This window comes from Branchiostoma lanceolatum, chromosome 4, assembly GCF_035083965.1.
Source record: "Branchiostoma lanceolatum isolate klBraLanc5 chromosome 4, klBraLanc5.hap2, whole genome shotgun sequence".
In the NCBI taxonomy this organism is placed as follows: Eukaryota; Metazoa; Chordata; class Leptocardii; order Amphioxiformes; family Branchiostomatidae; genus Branchiostoma; species Branchiostoma lanceolatum.
This window is the reverse complement of record NC_089725.1, coordinates 25966716-25989250: the sequence shown is the minus strand read 5'-3', so window position 1 is coordinate 25989250 and position 22535 is coordinate 25966716. Positions and strand designations below refer to the sequence as shown.

The window sequence follows — 22535 nt, the reverse complement described above, 5'->3', positions numbered from 1 at the left end:
ATGGTTCTTTTGCAAATTTTCAAAACAGACTGCAAAGTGCACAGTTTCATTATCTCTAACCAATCCCTCAGGTCAAATATAGTTCTAAATTGACCAAATTGCATACACACAGGAAATTACTGTTTCATTTTACAAACACTCTTAGAAAATGCGGCTCCTCCCTTGTTTGCACTTCCCCATGCCTGTGTATCGCTACAACCGTGCCTGGGTGGTGGACACACCTTTCCACCCACCTGTTACACATATCAGATAGCATGTAAACAAACCATTACCTAGGGCACGTACCAACTAGTGACGGGGGTGTCAAGAATAGATACTGTCTTAATATTAATAGTAACTTATCACTGACGTATATCATTTATCTCTATGCCATGTAACATGCTGTGTTATATTGACCACAATACATAAGACTTCGTATGGTACGATGGCCTATCCGATAGTTTCAAAGTAGTAAGTAGAAGGATCCCTAATAATCAGTGGACTCATCTACTTCCGTTTCCGCCATGCTGTAGCGGGACCGCTATCAGGTCAGGATGTGTGTGTGTGTACCTTAGTCCCCGTATAGAGTAGTCGCCCCCATGTCCGTCCATGTCGCCCTTTAGCGACCCAGATATATTTTACCTTCACACTAGATAACGTAGTAGTCCCTGGATGTCGTACAAACGTCGGAAGAACTTCGACGACATCTGTGTCCGTCGGCCGCCCGTGGTGAGGAGACCTCTGGGGCAGAAACCGCGCGCTAACGCCCCGTTCTGGGAGAGACAGGACTACAACACCATCAAAGCGGAATGTCTACGGAAAGGAGAACTTTGGGTCGATCCAGAATTTCCCCCGGTTTCCAGCTCCCTTTTTCCGTCCCACACCGGCAAAATGCCAAGAAATATCGTCTGGAAAAGACCATGGGTGAGTATTGGGACAGTCCGCAGTGCAACTCTCTGCGACGCTTTTTTTCTTCAAAATAGACTGATTCCAAAAATGGTATTTTGATAATACGTTATTTTCAGACTATTTCATCATAATGGAATAGGACCCTTGTATTTTACTTCATTCCCCTAACATTAACATTGATATCTGCTGTTTACCACAATTGCAAAGTCTGAGGTTTTCTTTTTTCTTTAATAAAAAGATGATATGATTTTGTAAATTTTGAGATAACCCCATTGTTTGTGTGCCCTTGCTAGAAATAGCTGTGGTAGCAGTGATTACTTGACACGGTATATAAACTCACTGGAGACTCATCTTGTCACGATTGTGCATCGTAGTTATTGATCTTTTGGCATAATCATGCATTACATTTATTGATCTTATGATACATCATTATGGCACCATCGGTGCTGACAAGGCTTGGTCAGAAATTGTGTCATCATGATAAAGTAACGGTCAACAGTTACATTTTACTTTTAATAATATGGGAACAGTGTATTTTAGTCCCCCATTGTAAGGCTTTCACCTTTACATCTCATTATATGTTATATGTTAAAATGAAATGATTTACATGTCAGGTATGTTTATTATGTTCGTCTCAACTAATGTTACCTTAACTACCCTAAGTCCATTAAAATCATGAAAATCATCTTTTCTTGAGTTATTCAGTTTCAAAATCTGCAATAAAAGATACCACTGTGACAGTGACTGCAGTTCCAAAGAAATATGATAGGAGGCCCAATTCATATCACTTCTTCCCGAGCACAATCAAAAATAAACAGATATCGTATAATGGGGTAGGCTTTTCTGCAATATCTGACAATATCTGGCAATGTCACATTGTGGTGAAATTTAATGCAATGATGCGTGTAATGCAAGGTTTTTTTTCAACTACTGTATTAAAATGCATTTAAGTTCACATGGTTTATATTTTGCGCTAAGGGGAAAATGGAGTGTTCACGGTGGTTTTAAGTTCGCGGCAGCGCTATAGTCACTGCAACAGTATTGGAGAAAAATGTTCGCGATGGTTTTAAGTTCGCGGTGAAGCGGCCGCCGCGAAAACCGCGAACATAAAAGCGCAGCGAACATTTCTGCATTTACAGTACCTCGGAGTTCATCATTAAGCTGCTTCTCGCATATCACACCAAGATCACTAGCCGCAAGTAACCTTTCATGTTGAATGTAGAAGGTCAATTACTTACTCACTTAGACTTCAGGTCAGTCACCAGAGAGGTAACCCACGTCTTCCAAGAAACTGCATCAGTCAATAGACACAGGACATCTTTATGTTCATTACTTTTTAACTAACCTACTACTACTACTGGAGTACTACTAATATTCACATGGTGCTATTTATACAATAAGCTCTGTTGAAGTGAACATTATGTGGAGGTTCAGTGCAGCAGACACATCCAGTTTGTAGCTCATTAAATTAGGGGTGGAGTGAGGACATGAGTGAGATATCAAACTTTCAAGGTCCTCCTTGCAATTGTTAACCTTTTGACCTGAAAAATATTTGTAAAAAAAGAAGACATGATAGAATTCAGTGCTTTGTCAGTAACTCAATCATTTCTTTTTCATGCAAAATTTCTATTCTCTGTTTACCTGGTAAGTGGGAGGAAAGCCCCGAGCTGTTTGGGGCTAAATGTAAACACACCTGAAGGGCTACACAGTCTCAGAAGCAATACCTTTATGCACCTGGTCCAGCTCATTTAATAGGTTTTTTCTTTCCAACATTGAAAATCATTACTTACTTCGTTTCTTTCTGCAACCCATTGTGTTACATTTCTTTTACGAAAGGTGTGAACACAACATTTCATTTATTGCAATGGATCCTAGAAAGTGGCTATTTATCATGTCTAGAAATGTTGCAAAACCGGTTTCTGTCTCTCAGTGGGCTCTTTGTACAACCAACCAATGTGAGGGCAGGCTCTGAGATAATTGGAGGTAGTGATGCGTGCACCCTGAATAATTTAGAGCCCTGCACAAACCATTGTATAGGCCTAACATCCGTGGGTAAAGGAGTGGAATCTGCACTTTCAAGGACCTGTCGTGATCCACAACATTCAGTAGGCGGTGTAAGCTGGACGACTTGTGGTCGGATTTGAGCACACAAGAACAGATTTTCTACTGCCGACAGTCAAAGGACAACTTTGCAAAGACCATCTGTGAAGGAAGACAAGATGCCCAGGGCACACCAGAAGACCTACGCGCAGATCAAGGCGGAATGCCTGGCGAGTGGGACGCTGTGGTCGGACCCAGAGTTTCCGCCGTGTGATGAGAAGATCTTCTTTTCCCAGAAGCCTCCCAAAAAGTTTGAGTGGAAGAGACCACATGTGGGTATTCACTATATAAGTGTAACAAGTTAACAACTTCTTGAATAGCAGAACAGAGGCTAAAATTGCAGTGTTAAGTCTGCATGGCCTAACCTTGCCCTAGCCTCTAAACCAAGCAGCATTTAACTTAATTTTTAAGTCTTTATCTGCCATTGTTATTGAAAAGTATTTAGACGCCAGGGGGTTTGTAAGGTTATTCATTCCTGCACATGCAGTGCGTGTGACCTTTCTACCTTCTCTATACTGCATTTGCACTAAAGGCCTTTAGTGCTACTTCTTAAGATGTAAATTAAGTAGGTCACACTGAAAAGTTACTGTAACAGTGTATGTATATACAAGTATCTCAAGTATCCGTGGGTCCTGTCAATCCTGGGTTCACCTGGGGGCTTATTCTGTGTTATATATGGACTTGACAATGCTCTCTTGGTATGCAGTGTGTAGTTTGTTTCTCAAAGCGTTCAGTGCATCTCAGGACAATAGAGCAGAGACATGACCCAGTCAGTCTAGCCTGTCTCCCGCCACCTGTTGTTTTGTTCCCATGTTGAGTCCACAGCAAGAATTTCACTTGTAAATTGATCCTTTTGTGTCGACAACCGAAGTCAAACGATTTGTAGTAAATTCAATACTTTCTTTATCAAGTAGACCGCCAAACATGAACTTTCTCTCTCTGTCTGTTTTTTAACCTCAGATTCTAAGTTAGAATACATATGCTTGTAACACATTGCTCAACACCAGTATGCCCACGTGCTGTATAATATGAACCCCCACACCCAAAAACAGGCCAAGCAGGGCCAGAAAGGTTACACGTGAGACTTGATCTGCTGTGATTCTATGCTTCGATCAAAGACAGAAACTTTTAGGGGATCAGACCATGTGAGGGTACAGCTTTAGTTTAGTTGTAACAATTTCTTGGACACAAGAACTGAAGGTCATCCGCCATGTTTAGTCACTGTCAGTCCTGAAATGAGATACATGGTCAGCTTCATTATCTGAGGTACTGAAGTTTAACTAATGTCGCTAACATCCCAGCATTTTTGGAGTCTGTGTTCATGAATATCCCCTGAGGTCAGACAAAATCTTACAGGTGGTTGGAAGCTGTTGAGAGCTCAAACTCAAAGAGAACCTTCTAGTGTAACTTATCCCAATCTAGACATCTTAATGCATGCATTAAAAAAGATACAACATAACAGCAGTTTAGAAAGGTAAAAAAAAAAGGTCACACATGTTTCGTGTTCAGGAGTGAACAAGCAACCTTCCAAACCCTTAGGCATATCAGGAAGGTCACACGTGAGGTGATGAAGGTACGTCACTGACCTGACCATGTGTACGTGATCTACATGACAATAAGTGCTCTTATGGATGCGCCTGAAATCTCGTGGGGAGGTATTAGCATTACTATTAGTATGTGATGTAAATGGTTTAATAAATATGCAGGCGTTGGAGTTGATTTGCAAGCAATATTTGCAACAATTCATTTCTTGCCAAAGCTTGCGATGGTCTTTAATTTGTTGTTGATCCATGTAAAATTATAACACATTTAAGCTCCATGTGTTTTGTTCAAACCTAGCAAATATAGACAAGAATACTTTACCCTAGGGAGATTTGTAACATGACCAGTACAGTATGTCTTAGGAGATATCATTGAGGTACAAACTGTAGTCTGTAGGTTAAAGCATCTCCTTTCATGTGTCTGGGTTAAACTAATAGAGACTTGTTAAAAAACAATTCCTCGCTTTCACCCTGTTGTCTCCACTGTGGGCTCAACTCTAGATCTGCTGTCATAGATAATTGCAGGTTACAATGGTAAAGGCCATGCAAGGAGGGGCTCTTGATGACAGGAGTCTAACCTGTTCAAACTGATTAAGTCTTCATGACTTGCCATACTGAAAAGGGGTAGATTCACCAATGTGGTTGACACAGAGATAACTACTAGCTATAGTATGTTATTTAATGTAGATAGGATAAGTGTCTGTCAAGAAGAGTTAGTTTTAATTCAAATTACAGACAGTTATGCTCAGATACCCTTGATTTCCATTTAATCACTCCACCGTGGAAAAAATGGGTACATGACAGGGGAGGTAAAAAGGCGGTTTCAAAGAGAGAGATGGGCTAAGCCTAATGGAATACTGTGCCAAAGACACAACTTGGATTAACAATCCACGTGCCTATGGCTTCTAAAAGGCTACGGGACTTGTACCCTTTTTTTTCACCCAGACATTTGCTGTTGAGGTTGCTATTGTAGAGATAGAAGTGAGGAGGTTACAACCTCCTTGAGGTAAGAGAGCACTCTGCAACATGCCCTTTAACTTTGACACATTTGTGTCAGCATGACATAATTCTGGACTTCCTCTCTTGCAGGAAATCACAGACAATCCAGAGCTGTTTGTGGGGGGAGCCAGCAGGTTTGACATCTGCCAGGGAGAGTTGGGTAAGAACTTATCACCAGTCATTGTGCGGATGCTGTCTGAAACGTCTGACTGTTTCAAAATTTTATTCCAGTTGCTTGAGTAACTATTTTTGGCGTATCACCAGTTATTTTGCTGTTTGCAGCTTTGCGCTATTTTGACTTTAATAGGGCTTCACAGTTTTTTTTCTAGAAAAATTAATCAAGACGAAGCACACACAGGCAAGGGAGCGATTCTATGTATTTAGGGAAGAATCGATCGCTGAGGGAAGCCTGTATGCTCCATGGGGATTAAGCTAACATCTGAATTTGACAACAAGAGGGCGCAGCGCCCTTTTTTTCCGATTCAGATGAACCCCTAACTTCAGGTCAAATATGTCGTACAATCCCAAAATGAGGGCATTCTGTGATGGGACAGTCATGCATAAATTCAGCTGTTATGTTACAGAAAAGGCTGCATGCCTTAGATCCTAATGTTGGAAGTTGTTTCTGTCACAGCATGCTTGGAAATTCTACAACATCAAAATTATATGATGGCGTACGATGAATGTGAACATAACGTTACTAACTTACTAAATTGCTATTGAAACAAGAAGTTTGTTGTGTAATGCAAAATGCATATCCAAGAATCTCACAAAGCTTACTAAGTTGACTCAAACATGCAATGAATGCAATAACCAATGTGGTTATGTGGCAGTTGATGTTGATTAATTTGGGTTATGAGAGGTTATCAAAGGTATTGGAATAGTCTGAGTCATCTTATCTGGGATTTTCAATACTTATGATGGATTACTTTACAATACTTAAGATTACTCTATTGGTGTTAAGATGGTCAAAGGTTACATCATGGTTATATTCAAATATTGACTCAAGCTACTGTTCCTACATCTACATTGTACAATGTACAGTATACCTAAATGCAATTGTATATCATTAGGAATATCATGTTACCTCATAGATATGAGTTAAGGTTAAGACTCAAACTGGTAACTTAACTAATTTTATAACACATGGTCTATACTGAATAGGGCTAAATGATACAAAACCAGGATTTCTATCCAGTCATTGATCAGTAATGTAATGTACGGGTCTGGTTGCTAGGTGACTGCTGGTTCCTGGCTGCCATCGCCTGTTTGTCCATGAATGAGTCCCTGCTGTTTGGAGTGGTGCCTCCCGATCAGTCTTTCCAGAAGGGCGACTATGTTGGTAAGTACGGCAGCCGCTGTGATTTTATCTTTTGAGCCATGTTAGACTTTTGTCAATTAGCATGTCACCCCCTGACTCTAGATAAGGTAGGGCCCAGAACTGGGGAGAGGTCCTGTGTCAGTGACTGGGGATAGATTATCTGAGAGTTCTGAATAGTGGCTGGATTGATCGTGACAGTGGAATAAAAGGATTGTACATCAAGATCTTGGGCGTCCGATCTGTACAGTTTATAGGAACCTGTTACATAGCAATAGGATCATCTTTTTGTCTAAGGTATGTTGTATATACAAATGTATTAAGATAACAGCCTGGTGACTTACAGTTGATTGAAGAACACAAAAAGATAGATGTTAAGACTATCAGCCTTAAAGTTTGTTTACACAATAAACTTGCTGGCAGGAACTAATTGGCTCCTCCCCGAGGTGGCCGGTGAGATGGATGGGCCACTATAGGAGCGAGATTTAGTCAGGCTATGATTCGTAGAAAGTTTTATGAATACAACACAGAGCGATGCCCATCGTGATTACTATATAATCCTAGTAACTTACAGTCGATTAAAGAGCAAAAATGTTTTTTGACAGATATCTAAACATTATACACAACATAAAGAGTTTGCTCTGGGGAGCTTTCGAGACAAACTCTGTCTCTTCATCAAGCTGGTTAAGTCAGATCTTGTCTTGGAGCTCTCTTGTAACATGACTTGATGTTGATCACGTGACAAGAGTAAATTAAAAAAGATAGTTGTGAAGCCTACAATTCAAATTTCTAATAACCAAACAAGATAGCAATGTCCATCATAATTACTGACAGTACATATTATTGACAAACCTCAAGCCTTTTTTTTTTCTTTCTTTTTTTAATTGCATTAATTTCACATTGCATACATACATGTACACAAATCACATTCCTTGGTAGTCCTTCGAGGTTCAAGATGACTGTCAGTGTTCTTGTTCACATATCACAGTAACAACACATAAATACACAGAGAAACATAATCCACGGATCCAATGGGGAAAAAAATACAGTAGAGTGACATGTACAAATTACAAGACTTTCTTTACTCCAGGCTGCTTCAGGTTCAACTTCTGGCACTACGGTACGTGGACAGAGGTGGTGGTGGACGACCAGCTCCCCACCTTCAACAACAGGCTCACCTTCGTGCACTCTGCTGAGGAGAACGAGTACTGGAGCGCTCTGCTGGAGAAGGCATACGCTAAGTGAGCAGGAAATGTTTGTAGCTCTACATGTGACATCAGGATTAGTAATGTTTACTAACATAATTCTGCCAGGTTACATATATCTGATATCTGCCAATCTGAAGAAATCTCTAAATGCAGCTAAGTGAGCAGGAAATGTTTAAAGCCTTTAGCTGTTGAAAATGGCTTACAATACATCATGATTAGTATAGAAATGGATGAATGTGATAGGTACAAATGTTAACTTTTGATTGAAACATTTTCTCATCATGATAAGACAAGTACACAATTGACAATGACTTTTTATATGAGATGTACGTCTGTCATGATGCCATGAATTAAAGCTAAAGCTGTGCTTATTTAGTTTTAAGGTTTGAACTCAATACACATAAGACAGACTGACAAACTAACTACATTAATTGTGATAAAAACCTACTTGTGTTAGTTGATATTGTAATACTCTAATCTTAAGTTTGTTTCAGCCGCTATCAAGCACGTTGTTATCTTCACCTTCACCAAAAGGGTAATGTGTTAATGGGTCTGTGCTTGTGTGGTACTGCAGCAGAAAGTTCGGTTTGGACATCTCATGATCTTTTTCTGTTGTTCTTTATTTGTTCCCCAGACTGTATGGCTCATACGAAGCCCTGAAGGGCGGCAGTGTGACAGAGGCGATGGAAGACTTCACCGGCGGCGTGACGGAGGGGATGGACCTGCGCAACGCTCCCAAGGACCTGCTGAAGATCATGGAGAAGGCCATGATGAGGAGCTCTCTCATGGGCTGCTCTGTGGAGGTGAGGATGGGGACACTGCAACAGCTGTGCCTGAATTTATTTCATGGCACTTCAGAATGCTGATACACATAGCAGGGCTGTTTCCAGGACATAACTTAACTTTATATAAATGTCTTTATATAAAATGTCGGGACATTCTTTAACCTTCTCCCTGCTGCCTAAGCTGTAACGAATAAAATTCTGGTTCCAAAAGGCTACTTCAGCAGGGAAAAGGTGAACGGAGTCTCGAGTCAGAGGATCCACTGTGTAAAAATTATATGAAAGAGCCATCATTTGCAAGAAGATATATATCAACTCCTTTTCAAGATCTCTGCTTCAGGTCTGTTTTATCATGGAAATGTTCACTTCTGATCAGTTTCCTTGTTTTCACTTGCCCTGTGTGTATACAGGCTGATCCAAATGCGATTGACTCTAAGTTGGACAACGGACTTGTCATGGGCCATGCCTACAGCATCACAGGTTTATCTCCGGTAAGTCCCATGTCATGGTCTACCATGGGTTATAAAATTGTTGAGATCATCAACAGACAGCGATTTAAAGCATGTAGAATATTTTGTGTAAGAATGTCACCCAGTGCAGTCCAACTTAAATAATCAAATTTGTTTTTACGGTCTGACACTGCATATGTGATTCCTTGCCATCCCAAGTGACTAATTGATAGCTGTGAATGATTTACTAATTATCGAGCCAATGATTGATTAAAAGTCTTGACAAATAAAGACACGTGATTGCCATCAGCTGTACAGATCCTAGGTGCCGTTAGGAAAAATAGGTTGAAGACTTTAGGACTCTCTTCTATTGGATGTCCATTGCTCTACGATGATGACGCCAATGGCGACGTAGATGGTATCACAGCCCAAATGTTGACGTGCAGGTGCGCCCGCACACTGGGCAAACGACGGTGGATCTACAACTAGGACTCCACAACTTACAGTAACACTCTTTTCTGGTGCTGTTCCCCACTTCAGGTGAATGTAAAAGGTCAAGAGGTGAACCTGATCCGTGTGCGGAACCCGTGGGGGTCCGTGGAGTGGATGGGAGACTGGAGCGATGAGTGAGTTTTTCTAACATCATGAATAGTGTTAGGATGATATAGTCTGTTCTTGTGATACGCCAAAAATTGATTTCCCATTGTTTCTACAATCTACAGAATAAACAAAAGCCCATAAAGTGTATGTGAAAAATGCATCACAAGGCATAACCAATGGCATAACCAAGGCTTTTCCAATGCCTGTTTTCCTAAGACAAAACAGTTTTCTGTCATCACAAAATTAATCCCTAACTTATATGAGGAGCCCACCCATTTCAGCAAAGCAGAGGGTATGGGTGCATTACAATATGAAAGACAGAAGACATTGTGGTTATAAAATCTTTGAATTAAACATCTTTCTGATGACTTAAACCCAAAAAAATTCAAACTTCATTTAGTTAATAAACCGGCTCACTACAGGGAAATAGTTAACCCAAGCCCTTGATGACGGTGAAATGTTTGGTGCATGATATCAACAATGTGCTCCATGTGTATTGCATTGTGACAACCACCCCTGTGCTTTATGACAGATCTGAAAAATGGGACCTGCTGTCCAGTGAGCAGAAGGCAAAACTCAACACAGATGACGACGGAGATCTGAACTTTGGGGATGATGGAGAGTTCTGGTAAGCCTTAGGGTCCTTAATGCTTTTTGAAGGTTCAGATAGATAACAAGAAAATGATAGCCAACGTCTATGGGCATTCAAAGGCTGTTAGTCATACCACTGGCTATCTAGGCTTGTGCCAAAACTCTCTTGTTTGGCTCGGTGTTTTTTTTACGTGGCCTGGGAAACATTACACATTTTTGTTATGGTCTTTGAATTCATGCTTATCGCTACACATCATGATATGCTGACATCAGATTGTGTCTTGTTTTGTGAGAATGCAAAAGAAGGTAACAGAGACAATTAAAGACAGTAGTTGTATGTTGCCTAGAGCATCTTCTTTCACAAAGCCAAGAAAGAGAGAGGGAGAGAGAGAGAGAGAGAGAGAGAGAGAGAGCATCTGAAAGACTAATGTTTAGCTGGAATGAAAAATGGGGTAACAGAAATCCTTCTCTCCGTCAGGATGGACTTTGAGGACTGGCGCACCAACTTCACACGGCTGGAGATCTGCAACCTGCCACCAGACGCCATGCAGGAGGACGACCCGAAGAAGAAGAAGATGAAGTGGGTGACGTCGCTGCAGGAAGGGAAGTGGCAGAAGGGGGCGACTGCTGGAGGCTGCAGGAACTTCCCAGGTGGGTAGCCATAGGGGGATTTAACATTTCAGGGGTCAAAATTCCTTTCTCTGAATGCCTGCACTAGTGCAGACTCAAAATTACCTGCACAAGACAAGTTTTACATGCATCGCTCTGTACCCATCAGTCCTTAAAAAAACATTAGGTTCGAAAATGGTCCCAGTACAATATTAGTAGATCTTGAATCTTGCTGTCTCACTGTGCACATTCAAGAATGCTATTATGAAGTAAATAAGACATTTTGGGGCGACTATACTAGCCATAGATTTATGCCACCCTTTGAGTGTCACTTACCCAGAAAGTAATAGTATGTCACCGGTAACTCAAGAAGTATATCAGGTCCTGTTCGAGTATGTAAAGATGATATCCAAAGGACGTGTCCAAGGAGAAATCATATACAACAGCTGTTATTCTGATGCAACGTTTATCAAACAACCCCCAGATACTGTGCAGGTATTACGTTCTGGATACATGCTTGCTCAGATTACGAATCTTCTTTTGAAAGCTACGTCAAGACATCCTAAATTACCTTAAATCCATTAACATATCTTTTCAGAGTTTTGGTATAAAACCTGGTTTCCCAGTCATATCCTTAGTCACTGACGAAAGACAGCGGATGCTGTCTGAAACATCTGACTGTTTCAACATTTTATCCAGTTGCTTGAGTAACTATTTTTGGCATAACTCACCTGCTCTTGTTGCAGAAACCTTCTGGATCAACCCCCAGTACCGGATCTCCCTGGACGCTGCCGACGACCCTGACCCTGACGACGACGAGGTCGCCTGTAGCATCATCATCGCTCTGATGCAGAGGAGCAAACGGGCAGAGAAGGTCATGGGAACAGGCATGCTCACCATCGGCTTCGCTATCTATGAGGTAACTTCATGGATTCCACAATTGTTTGTTTGTCTATTTGCACATCAGAAAGATATTAATAGCAATAATCAAAATACAGTATATGCCAATTATTTGTATACCTTTTTTCTGTATATTTCGTCTTTCTGTATAGAATTCCAAAACACCAAACCATTTACCATTCACTCAATTGTAAAAACAATGCATATCTGTATAGCCCATAATCGTAAAGTTCGGGGTATTGTATAGAATCTTGTCCGATTTTATCGTAAAATGGCCCACAACTATAGGCTAAATTTTGGATTTGAATTGTTGAAAATCCTGCTTATGTAGCGTAGATGAATCGTATTTTACGTCGCGATTTCAGAAAAAAATAAAGCGACGAAGGTCTGGTGACGCTGGGCGGCCATCTTTGTTTACTCATTGATATGCATTTTTCTACGCGCTGATTGGTTTACGTCATAAAAACCTGTGCTCTGATTGGTTGACTGTAAGATTTCACGTGATCAACATGCGGCGGGAGTTTTTTTATTTGGCAGGAGTTTCCCACGCAGTTCGGGCCTATCTAAACAAAATGGATCGCGTATTTAATCCAATATGGTGACGTTAAGATCGACGAAAAGGTCGGATTGTACTTTGATTAAAATTTTGCAAAATAAAGTTGCGATATCGTTAGTGTAATTGTGTGTCTTGCCCAAAATCCAATTCGCCCCCCCCCCTCCCCTCCTTCGGGACGTCAATATCGCTAGTTCGGACAGTCGTATAGTTCGGGAAGTCGTATAATTTGCGCTGACAAATGGGCTATACAGATATGCGGAATCTACTGTAGTATAAAACTGTTTGCAAGAGAAGGGAAGAAGCCAATATCGATTCCTGTTGGAATACAAAATAAATCAAGCAACTGGATAAATTCTTTAAAGAGTTGGACAATTTAGATAGCATCCACTATCTTTCATCAGTGATTTGTTCTCAGTCACTGGTGAAAGATAGTGGATGCCCTTGATCTGATATGTCAAACTTATTGAAAAATTTATCTAGCTTGATTCGTTTTGTATTTAAGTAATGTTCTACCTGGATGTCTTTCCTTCATTGACGAATCAATTCCTGTCTCTTCAGCTCGAGGATCCCGACTGTGAGACTCTGAAGAAGGAGTACTTCATGTACCACAAGTCTGTCGCACGCTCTCCCTCCTTCATCAACACCAGGGAGATCTGTGGAAGGTAGAGGGAAATGTTGTCTCTACTGTACGGTAGCCTAAACTTGGTTTATTCTGTAACTGCTTACACCAGTTGAATTCATGTTCTATGTTTGGTAAGTTTTTCAGTTTGTCACAATTAACGTGTGAAGTGCCAGATCAATTCAGGGTCCCTACAGCGGCCCTGCCACTCTGTCACTATTTGTATGAGAAATAAACTATCTTTTTCCTGTCCTTCCCCAGGTACAAGCTGCCCCCCGGAGAGTATGTCATCATCCCTTCTACATTTGAACCCGAAGAGGAGTCAGAGTTCATGCTGAGGATCTACACTGAGAAGAGTGTGGAGACAAAGTCAGTAAAACCACTCCACACTTTTTCTGATGTTCAGTGCCTGAATTACTTTTAAATTTGCTGTCCTGATATATTTGAAATGTATATAACATCACCCACAAAGTCTAGAATCACTTTGAAAGTCACAGAAAACTATTCTAAACTGCCTTGCTATCCTTCCTGAAGCAATAGAAACATCAAACAGTGTATGTGAGTAACTGTACCTATTTTATTCTTGCTAGCAAAGATAAGTGCCTAAAGCCTAGGCTACTTGTGAAATGATGGGTCTCATCAGTGTTCCCTACTGTTTGTCCAGGAAAATTTAACCAAAAAATGGAGGAAAGTCAGAATATGCTTTGATATCGCAAACCTGTAAATACATTGTCAAAACATGCCCCCCCTCCCCATCAGTGACAAAAACAAGTATGAAGCAGAAATTTGGCTGGATCAAAAGTTGACAAACCATTTCATGACCCTCACTCCATTACAATAAACCACTTTCCACTCAATTTTTTCATGCAAAAGAAAGAACATGAAGGCTTGTAGCTGCTGTCACCTAGCATAGAGTTGACACAGGGCTGTCAAAATGCTGAAGTTTTTATCAATTTACTGTCTCTTCTGATGCTAGAAACATCTCCAATCCCTTCCTCAGTTGTGCCAGTATCCCTTCTGGGTTCTTCACCGGAATCAGCCATTGATAGTTGTGATTTTGAGCAAAAAAAGCAAGGCAGAAACCTTCCAACTAAACATCTAGACTGCCCTCCCCAAAGGGCCTTCACCTTACACATGAAAACAAGGCTGTTTCCCCCGACCTCTTCGAGGTTCACCGAACATTGCCGACTTCGAAGTTCACCAAACATTGCCGACACCCAAGCAAATTGAGCCAGTAGGGGCTCATTGTCCTCTGCCCAGGTGTGGCTCATCGGGCTTTTTATAAGGGTTGTTAAATGTCTCATCATGAGATGGCAAAAGTCAAGTGTGTAAATTGTATTTGTGTTATTGGATACACTGACATGATATGACATAAATGGATGCAAGGGGTCCAAGATATAGTGATTCACTTTGGGGCATGTTGTAACATGGAGTATATTGTAACCTTTTGACTTCATGTTGTTGTTTTTCTCTTGTTTCAGGGAGATAGATGACGAGACACAAGTGGTTACGATCCCTCAGGTGGTAAGTGAAACAACTTACTAATAGTCTCTATACATGTAGCTTTCCTCTCCAGCATACTTAAGTATGTTGATCAATGGCTCCTTTGTTCCAGTATGTTACATGCACTAAGATCACAACATGATTAAGCTTAAGTTTAAAAACTTCATATAACCCAAATGCATGCATGGTTGCCTCATGTACTTATAGGTTGTATGGATAGTAGATTAAAATCTACATTATTTGGACTACAACACATTAACAAGAGTACTAACATACTAAAATTATGCTGACACTCAAACATGGCAGGACTCTCTCTCTCTTGCTACACATTTTATTTACATTTTGTAAAATTGTATGACATGTATTTGCTGACATCATGACCTAGATTGACGCCCCGCCCAAAGAGAAAGACCCAGTGGTGTTTGAGGTTTGTTCTCATTTCGGTGTGCAAAGAAAAATGAAACCATCACCGAATCAAAATGACCGCCATCAAACGTCAGATATCTGATAACTGACACTGCATGGGCTGTGATTTACTGAAATCAGCATGGTGTACTAAAATGTTACATGTGCATGGACTGCAAATCTTCTGTCTCTGAGTGTTAAAAGCAACACAGATTACTGTGTAAAGTCAGCACCAATCATTCACGTGTGAGACTTTTGCATGTGCACCCTAAATACAACAGAGCTATTCGTTTACATTAAATATAGAGATATGATAACGACATTCCATTTTATCAATTCATTTGTTTGTTCGTTTGTTGGTTAGACATTCCATTTTGTACCAAAGGCTGTTGAAATTAAAGAATTGATAGACTTAATGAACTCATGAGATTGAGGTAAGGACTGGTGATCACATCGACACTGACTGTAGATTTTTTCTTAGCAGACTCTTTACCATGGAATGTTCTAAGAGCTACATGTTAATTTTGTTTTCCTCCTGGTTAACATTATGGATGAATTAGACCAGACAAGATTTTTTATCCTTTGATAATGTTTATCATTACATTTTGAGTTGGTGAGGTGGATAGATCCTGATTCCGCCCAAAACTTCAGAGTCCATCTTTGAGTCTATATAGATATTTATGTCATACATGGGCCGCGAAAACGTTTAATACAGGTGTACAGGATTTTCCATATCACATGGGGTTCTACTTGTATCACACGGGCAGCCGGACGTTCCATAGAATATTTAGAATAGAACCGAGTACGCCGTTGTCGAAAATTTGAATAATGGATTTGGTCATTGGAATTGCGGCTGTTACAACTTTTCTCAATTTCTGGCGCATTTTGCATTGAATTGCGTGTTCTCTTTGGTGGGTATGACATGAATAAAATACAACACAGTGTATTCTGCATCACCCTCGGTCCCAGCCTACCTACAGTCGGGCTGGTATCTCGGGTGATATGGAATACCCATGTTGTGTTCTATATAGATTATACACCAAAGTAAGAAATGAGGTTCATTTTGTATTTCCTATCTTCCTGTTTAGCCCAAAACCCCCAAGCAGCTTGAGAAGGAGGCACAGGAGAAGTCTGCCTTCACCAAGTTCTTTGAGAGCATCGCTGGGGAAGTAAGTGTGACTTTATATGTCAGAGTAAAGTCTGGGGCAGTGTGTTGGTTTGATCTGCACCAATTTTATCAATTGTTTGTTTATCAATACGGAGTTTCAAAATTGAGTCTTTTTTCCTATAGCCCCTTGATACTAAGTATTACTTTTTTTGTTGTTGTATTTAATCTTTTAGTAAATATATGTCCGGGTTCTTCCCGGCCCCAATGAAAAAAGGGAAATTTTCAACTGAACAGCAACAGTATTTGTCAAGGAATGAACAATCCACTGCTTCTGTGACGCCACTGTATGTAGATAGTACAGTATGTGCATAAAGTAATGTCATAGAAGCTGTTAATTGTTTGTCGTAAGTCTACAACCACAGATGAACTTTCAAACTACATGTATAATCTTTCTTTTGGTTCTAACTGTAAGTTTGTTGATGCCCACAGGATATGGAGATTGATGCCTTTGAACTGAAGAAAATGCTGGACCAGGCATTGAAAAAAGGTGAACATTTCAACTTTTGGGTGGATTGCTGATTCAAAGCACATGAAGCCTAAAAGCCTTTGAAATTACTTGATATGACAAGTATGCCATGTTAACTGGCAATGCTAATTTAGTACACATTTTTCCATCTTCTCCTGCAAATCTTCAATCTCAGCACTCACAGAACATTTGAGTGTACAATGTCATGTATCTTTCAACAACAGCCCTGGGGCGGTTGAGGGTGTTTACTAATGATTTCTGTTCCCTTCCTACAGAGCTGTCCTATTTTGAATTCAGTGGGTTCAACTTGGAGCTCTGCCGTTCCATGGTGGCCCTCATGGATGTATCCTTTCTACTGTTGACCGTAATGGATGTAAAGACATGTAGCTATGATTTGTTTTCCAAAAAAAAAGAATTACATTTATGCACTGACAAGACCGTACCAGTGTGCATGACCCTCTTGTCATGACAAAAGAAACGATCAATTGTGATATAACAACCTGTTCATTGCTCAGCCACATTTGTGAGTTTATATCACACTACATGTACATGAATAGAACCTCACTGCATCAGACAAAAAATATGATTTAGCCTAGACAAATTTCTGTGTAATAGCTCTTCTGGTCTACAGACTGTAATGAGGGGTAAACCACTGTAGAGAACGTGTGTCTGTGTTGTGCAGACTCTCAAGGAACTAGAACTGTCTTCAGCTCCTGCCATTTTAGGGAAACTCCTTCTTCTGCCTTGTTTTGCTGTATTGTCACCCTTAACTCCAGCTCAGGACGACAAGTCAGGAATGCTCGGACTCGATGAGTTCTTTGACTTGTGGTCAGACATCAAGCTGTGGACAGTAAGTACTTGTTTTGTCTGAGACTCTTAAGAGGGAGGGATGGAGAGGGTTCATGACAACTTTGTGAATGTAAACATGCCCTGCCCTAACAGTAAAAACTCTGTACATGTTGGTGGGAAAATAGCAGCCTTGCTGATAGTAAGACCTATCTAACTCAGGGTTAGCACTCAAAATTGCTTAGGCCCCCTTTTGACTGGATGTGATAAACTATATTATATGATCCATTGTTGTAAAAATTTGACTTGAAAGACAGCAAAACACAATCATAAATCTTTTACACTTTTGTATGGAATTCGTCTGAACTCAGTCTTGGTTCCTCAATGGTCGCTCAAAAATCAGCACCTCAATAAAAAGGGGATATAGGACTTGCCCTTGTGTGACAGTAGCACAGTGGAACAAGCCAGACTAACACAGAACCTTATAAGTTCTATTTGACTTGCAGGGTGTGTTCAAGATGTTCGATGCTGATAAGTCTGGAGACTTTGACACCTATGAACTCCGCCTAGCTCTGGAGCATGTGGGTGAGTGAGAGACACTTTTTTTAGGAAGATGGGTTGGCTACTTAATCACCGTCAGATTAGAAATAGTATGTTTGGCTGTCATTGAAAGCCTGTGTATGCAATACCTCAGGGCAATGCTAAAGATCAGTGATTGTTGTCTGAAAATGTTGTTGTGATGTACAATATATGCCTATGGCAGTGTGGAATTTCATCAGGGATCAGGTACTATTGACAAGATTACAGCCCCCCTATTTTTCAATATCTTAGTATTCTTACCTTGAACCTTGAACGAAGACATTGGTGATGTCATCTCCGGATACAATGGGTTCTTCTGCACTACTCAGTACGGTCTTCCATTAGCAATCGAAGCTCTGTTGTCGATATCTTAATTGCAATAGATGATTCTTGATTCTTTGAAAAACATTTGAAGTTTGATTTCTCGTTCTGCCAACTTGTTCTGCAGGGTTCAAGCTGAAGAACACGATATTCCAGCAGGTCGTGCTGCGTTACAAGGCCGACGACAATACCATCTCGTTCCCAGACTTCATCGCCCTCACCATTCGCCTCAAGGCCATGTTCAGTGAGTACAGCTGTTCAACACCAGTATCATGAATAGAGCTCTGTACCGGTACACTATACCAATACAGTACCGGGTACAATCAATTAGGTACAGGTCCAAAATACCTGAACCCTGCTGTATCGGTACTGGACCAGTACTAATCATGTCAAGCCTGACTCAGGGGATGGCCACTTTGACAGCTAAAATAACTATGAAATTACAGTGGCAGTGCACTAAAGCTAGATCTATACTATACTCCAGCACATCAAACATATTTGCAAGGCTGGAGTCAACTTTTCATGTGTTTTTATAAGAATAATACCTAGCACAATTACATACTATGTTGTTACCAGTTCAAACATGTTTTTGTCCTTATTGAAAATCTACCATTTTCTGAACAAGTAGTTTAGGTACAGGTTCAGGTCCGGACCTGTACCTAAACTTTTTTTAGGTACACAGCTCTAATCATGAATTTTTGGTGATTTGACAGCTTATTATCAAGTTACTGGTTTATTTCAAACACATTTGCTGATTTTGAGTATATTCATGAATTGTGTGTTTTTGGTGAGTGCATATTGTATGTTGCACCTAATAGCTTGATTATTTGTCAAGGGGGCAATTTGATGAGTATTAGATGCACACAATTCGCTTCTTCTCATTTAGATGTACACATTTTGTAACTAATCCGTTACCGTTTGAAGTAAGACGTTCTTGACATTAAGATTTGCCACATATAAGGTGCCAAACTGTCTTTTTTTCTGGCTTTTAAAAATGACAGTTTGGCACCTTATATGTGTCAGAAACGCCTTACTTCAACTGGTAACAGAAGTTACAAAATGTGTACATTTAAATTATTAATTTGCAATATTACTTGTTTTTGCAACCAACAGAGGCCTTTGCAACATTCATGGATGGCGACCCCCCCAAGGCTTCTCTAGGACTAGAGGATGTAAGTAACTTTTTTTGTCCTTTTTCAAATTGCAGAATAGTAAGTATACTAGTAGTCCATCATGCATATTAAGTATGGTGTGCCCCAGATCTTGTGCTCAAGAAGCTGTACCTCTTCCATCACCACCCCAGGAATGAGCGCACAGACAATCTGTAGCACATCAACACAATCAGTCAATAAGTCAATCTTAGAATATAAAGTTAACCAGCATGTTATGTCTCCATGTGATTCCACAACAAGAATTACAACATGGTGTCAGAAGTGGGATTCAATCTAACACTCCTATTCTCTCTCTCTCTCTCTCTCTCTCTCTCTCTCTCTCTCTCTCTCTCTCTCTCTCTCTCTCTCTCTCTCTCTCTCTCTCCCTCCCCCCCTCTCTCTCCCTGTCTCCTTCTCTCTTCCTCTGAAAAAGTCTGTTGTCTTGTGCATGTTTTAGGTACTCAAAGGACTCCTGTTGAGATTTTAAATGTTCTTGGGTGGTTGGAGACATTTTACTTACCGTATTGTACCAACATGTTGCCTTTCTGTTTCTTACAGTGGTTGACAGTAACCATGTACTGCTGAGTGGGATAACATGTGATTTGGGATGTGAGGTTCACCATCCTTTAACACATGTAGAGTGGATGTAGTCTAGTGGAATCAGTGGGAAAACCCTTGCCTAACACCGCCACAGTAATATATATGTGTAGTACTTGAGTAGAGTTGGTGCTGTAACGATAGTAGTGTCTAACTAGTCTCCAAGCAGGCCCAATGGATTGCCAAGACCGTATCCAACTGGAAGAAGGAGCTTGTATAGCAATTCAAGGGTTGCAAAACGTACTTCTTCTGCCAGTTTGATACGGTCTTCGCAACCTATAGATCTGCTTGGAGATTAGTGTCTAACTGAAGGTGTAACATCGTTCTGTTCGTATGGTGTGTTAGATGACTATTGGTAGTACTTTGTATCATTACCTTGGATACTGGTGTACTCATTCATTTTCATAGGTATATTTTCAACTTTTGTATTTTCTGTGTTTAATCTAAATGACATTCTTGAACTCAGAATTTTTGCTAAACGTAGAAGTCAGAAGTTAAACCAAGTGCAAATGAGTCGAAGTCAGGTTATGGGGAACAGAATATGCTGATAGCAGTTGTCAGGAATATCAGGAATAGTCATAAATTACTGTTTGTAATCAGAGACCATTTTGGTATATATTAGTAGCAATGCATTGGTGTGTTATTACTGCAATTATGTATATTTAACCGAGGTTTTTAGTCCTTAAACTTCTTTGCATTCCGGACAGCTGCTGATGAATGTAAATTTTGGTCAAGATTTACTTGATGTTATGTTGATTTGATAATGACTCTTTTCAGGCAAAGGGGTTTGCAGTTTTTTAATTCTTGCTGTGCAATTTTTGTCAGGTGTCATATTCCGAAGTGAATGTGTATATAAGATTTGAATTATTTCAATGATGTAATGATTTTGAATATCTATGGTGAATAAGAATTTGATGAATATCAAGTAACCATGGTGATTTATGGTAATTATAATTCTGCGATGGAAATGGTATTGATGGAGATTTTTAAGAATTGAGATAGGAGGATCTTAATAGTAGGATCTTTGTAGTAGGATCTGTATAGGAGGATCTTCACAGTACAATGCAGTAAGATTTGTGCTTCCAACTGTATCCTGAAACCATGACAATGTTTTGCGATAGTTTCTTTCTACTTTTCCACTAGGAAATTTTTAAAATGGGACTTTGTACACTTTTTTTCTACAGATTCTATTCACTTTTGTACGGCTGTAGCTGAGGTATAACAAAGAATGGCAGGACATACGCTGTGCTTCTGTGGTTCCAACAATACGTTTTCTAAACTTGTCAGCTGAACAAAAGAAGAATGTTATAATCTTCATGTTGCCTATCTGTAGCTTTTTAGCTGGATTTTAAACCACATAACAGATTCCAAAGCAACGAAAACTAAAGGGAACAAAATTGACAAATTACTGAAGGCAGTTACACTGTTAAGATGCAGTATGTGTACCTTTTGAAACCATGTATACAAAAGTTGCATTTACTTGCTCTTTGCTTTGACATCACTTGCAGTTGTAGACCTGTCTAACTTTGAGACAACAAGAGTAGTCAGCACTACTGAAGCTCAGATTTTAAAGTATGGGACACGAAAGCAAGGGGCCATGTGCAGTGCTACCAATGCTAATATCCAAGCAGATCTTTGCTACATAGACCACTGGTGTCTCTGAACACTGTCTTTGCCTATATGATGAGTCTGCCACTGAAAGATCTGCTTGGAGATCAATTCTGCTTGTGAACTCTCTACCTCAGTTTGGGAGAATCAACTTTTATCTTTCAGTCTCTTAGTAAACCACAAAAACCCACTTTAACTGGGCCCAGCTGCCATAGAATACATGAATAAGGATTCGGAACAATAGCAAATGTGGGGAGTCAGAAGAGATCTACATGAACAGTTGTGTATGCCAATGAAAGCATTTTATGAAACAGCAGTACACGCCCATTGTAACATGGACAGGTGGAAGCATTACTGAGTCTATAGGTTACTCGCATTTTTTTTCAATTTCATGTATGGTGCACAGAGCTATGCTGGAGACATTGTATATCCAAAGTGGTGGCATTTACATGATACATTGGAACAATGGTGATGATATTATTATGATGATTCAATAAAGGAAAAGGTGTCTGGAGGTACGACTGGGAGCCATGTTTCAATCACTTTGTCAAAGAAATCCTGCTGGTGCCTGTAGACTAGCCTGAGTGTCATCCTAGTTTGTTTACTGGGGCTCCCATACACTCTCCTCACGATTATGGGTGCCCCCGTACACGTCGATGAAGGTTAGACATCCAGGTAATAAAATACGCCAAATCGCAGATACTCAAACAACTGGATATGTTTTGGGAAACGGTCAGGCGTTTCAAGGAGCATCCACTACTTCGTGTCACTGGCAAAAAGTAGTAGATACT

The 22535-nt window shown here is 40.2% G+C and overlaps 1 protein-coding gene across 2 annotated transcripts; it reads left to right on the top strand.

Annotated features, from left to right (window-relative positions):
- The first annotated feature begins 500 nt into the window (after positions 1–500).
- LOC136433691 (calpain-3-like) lies at positions 501–22262 on the top strand. 2 transcript variants are annotated; one of them, XM_066426127.1, is made up of 21 exons: positions 501–903; positions 5619–5688; positions 6766–6870; positions 7937–8087; positions 8689–8857; positions 9247–9327; positions 9826–9911; positions 10418–10513; positions 10955–11127; positions 11832–12004; positions 13100–13203; positions 13422–13529; positions 14642–14684; positions 16157–16237; positions 16666–16723; positions 16978–17045; positions 17484–17552; positions 17995–18073; positions 18516–18632; positions 19502–19560; positions 20098–22262. In XM_066426127.1, the coding sequence occupies exons 1-21, from the start codon at positions 652–654 to the stop codon at positions 20122–20124; spliced, it is 2169 nt and encodes a 722-aa protein (XP_066282224.1). In that variant the 5' UTR covers positions 501–651; the 3' UTR covers positions 20125–22262. The 2 variants fall into 2 exon arrangements, with proteins under 2 accessions (XP_066282224.1, XP_066282225.1); XM_066426128.1 differs by lacking the exon at positions 501–903 and adding an exon at positions 2899–3260.
- The last annotated feature ends 273 nt before the right edge of the window (positions 22263–22535 follow it).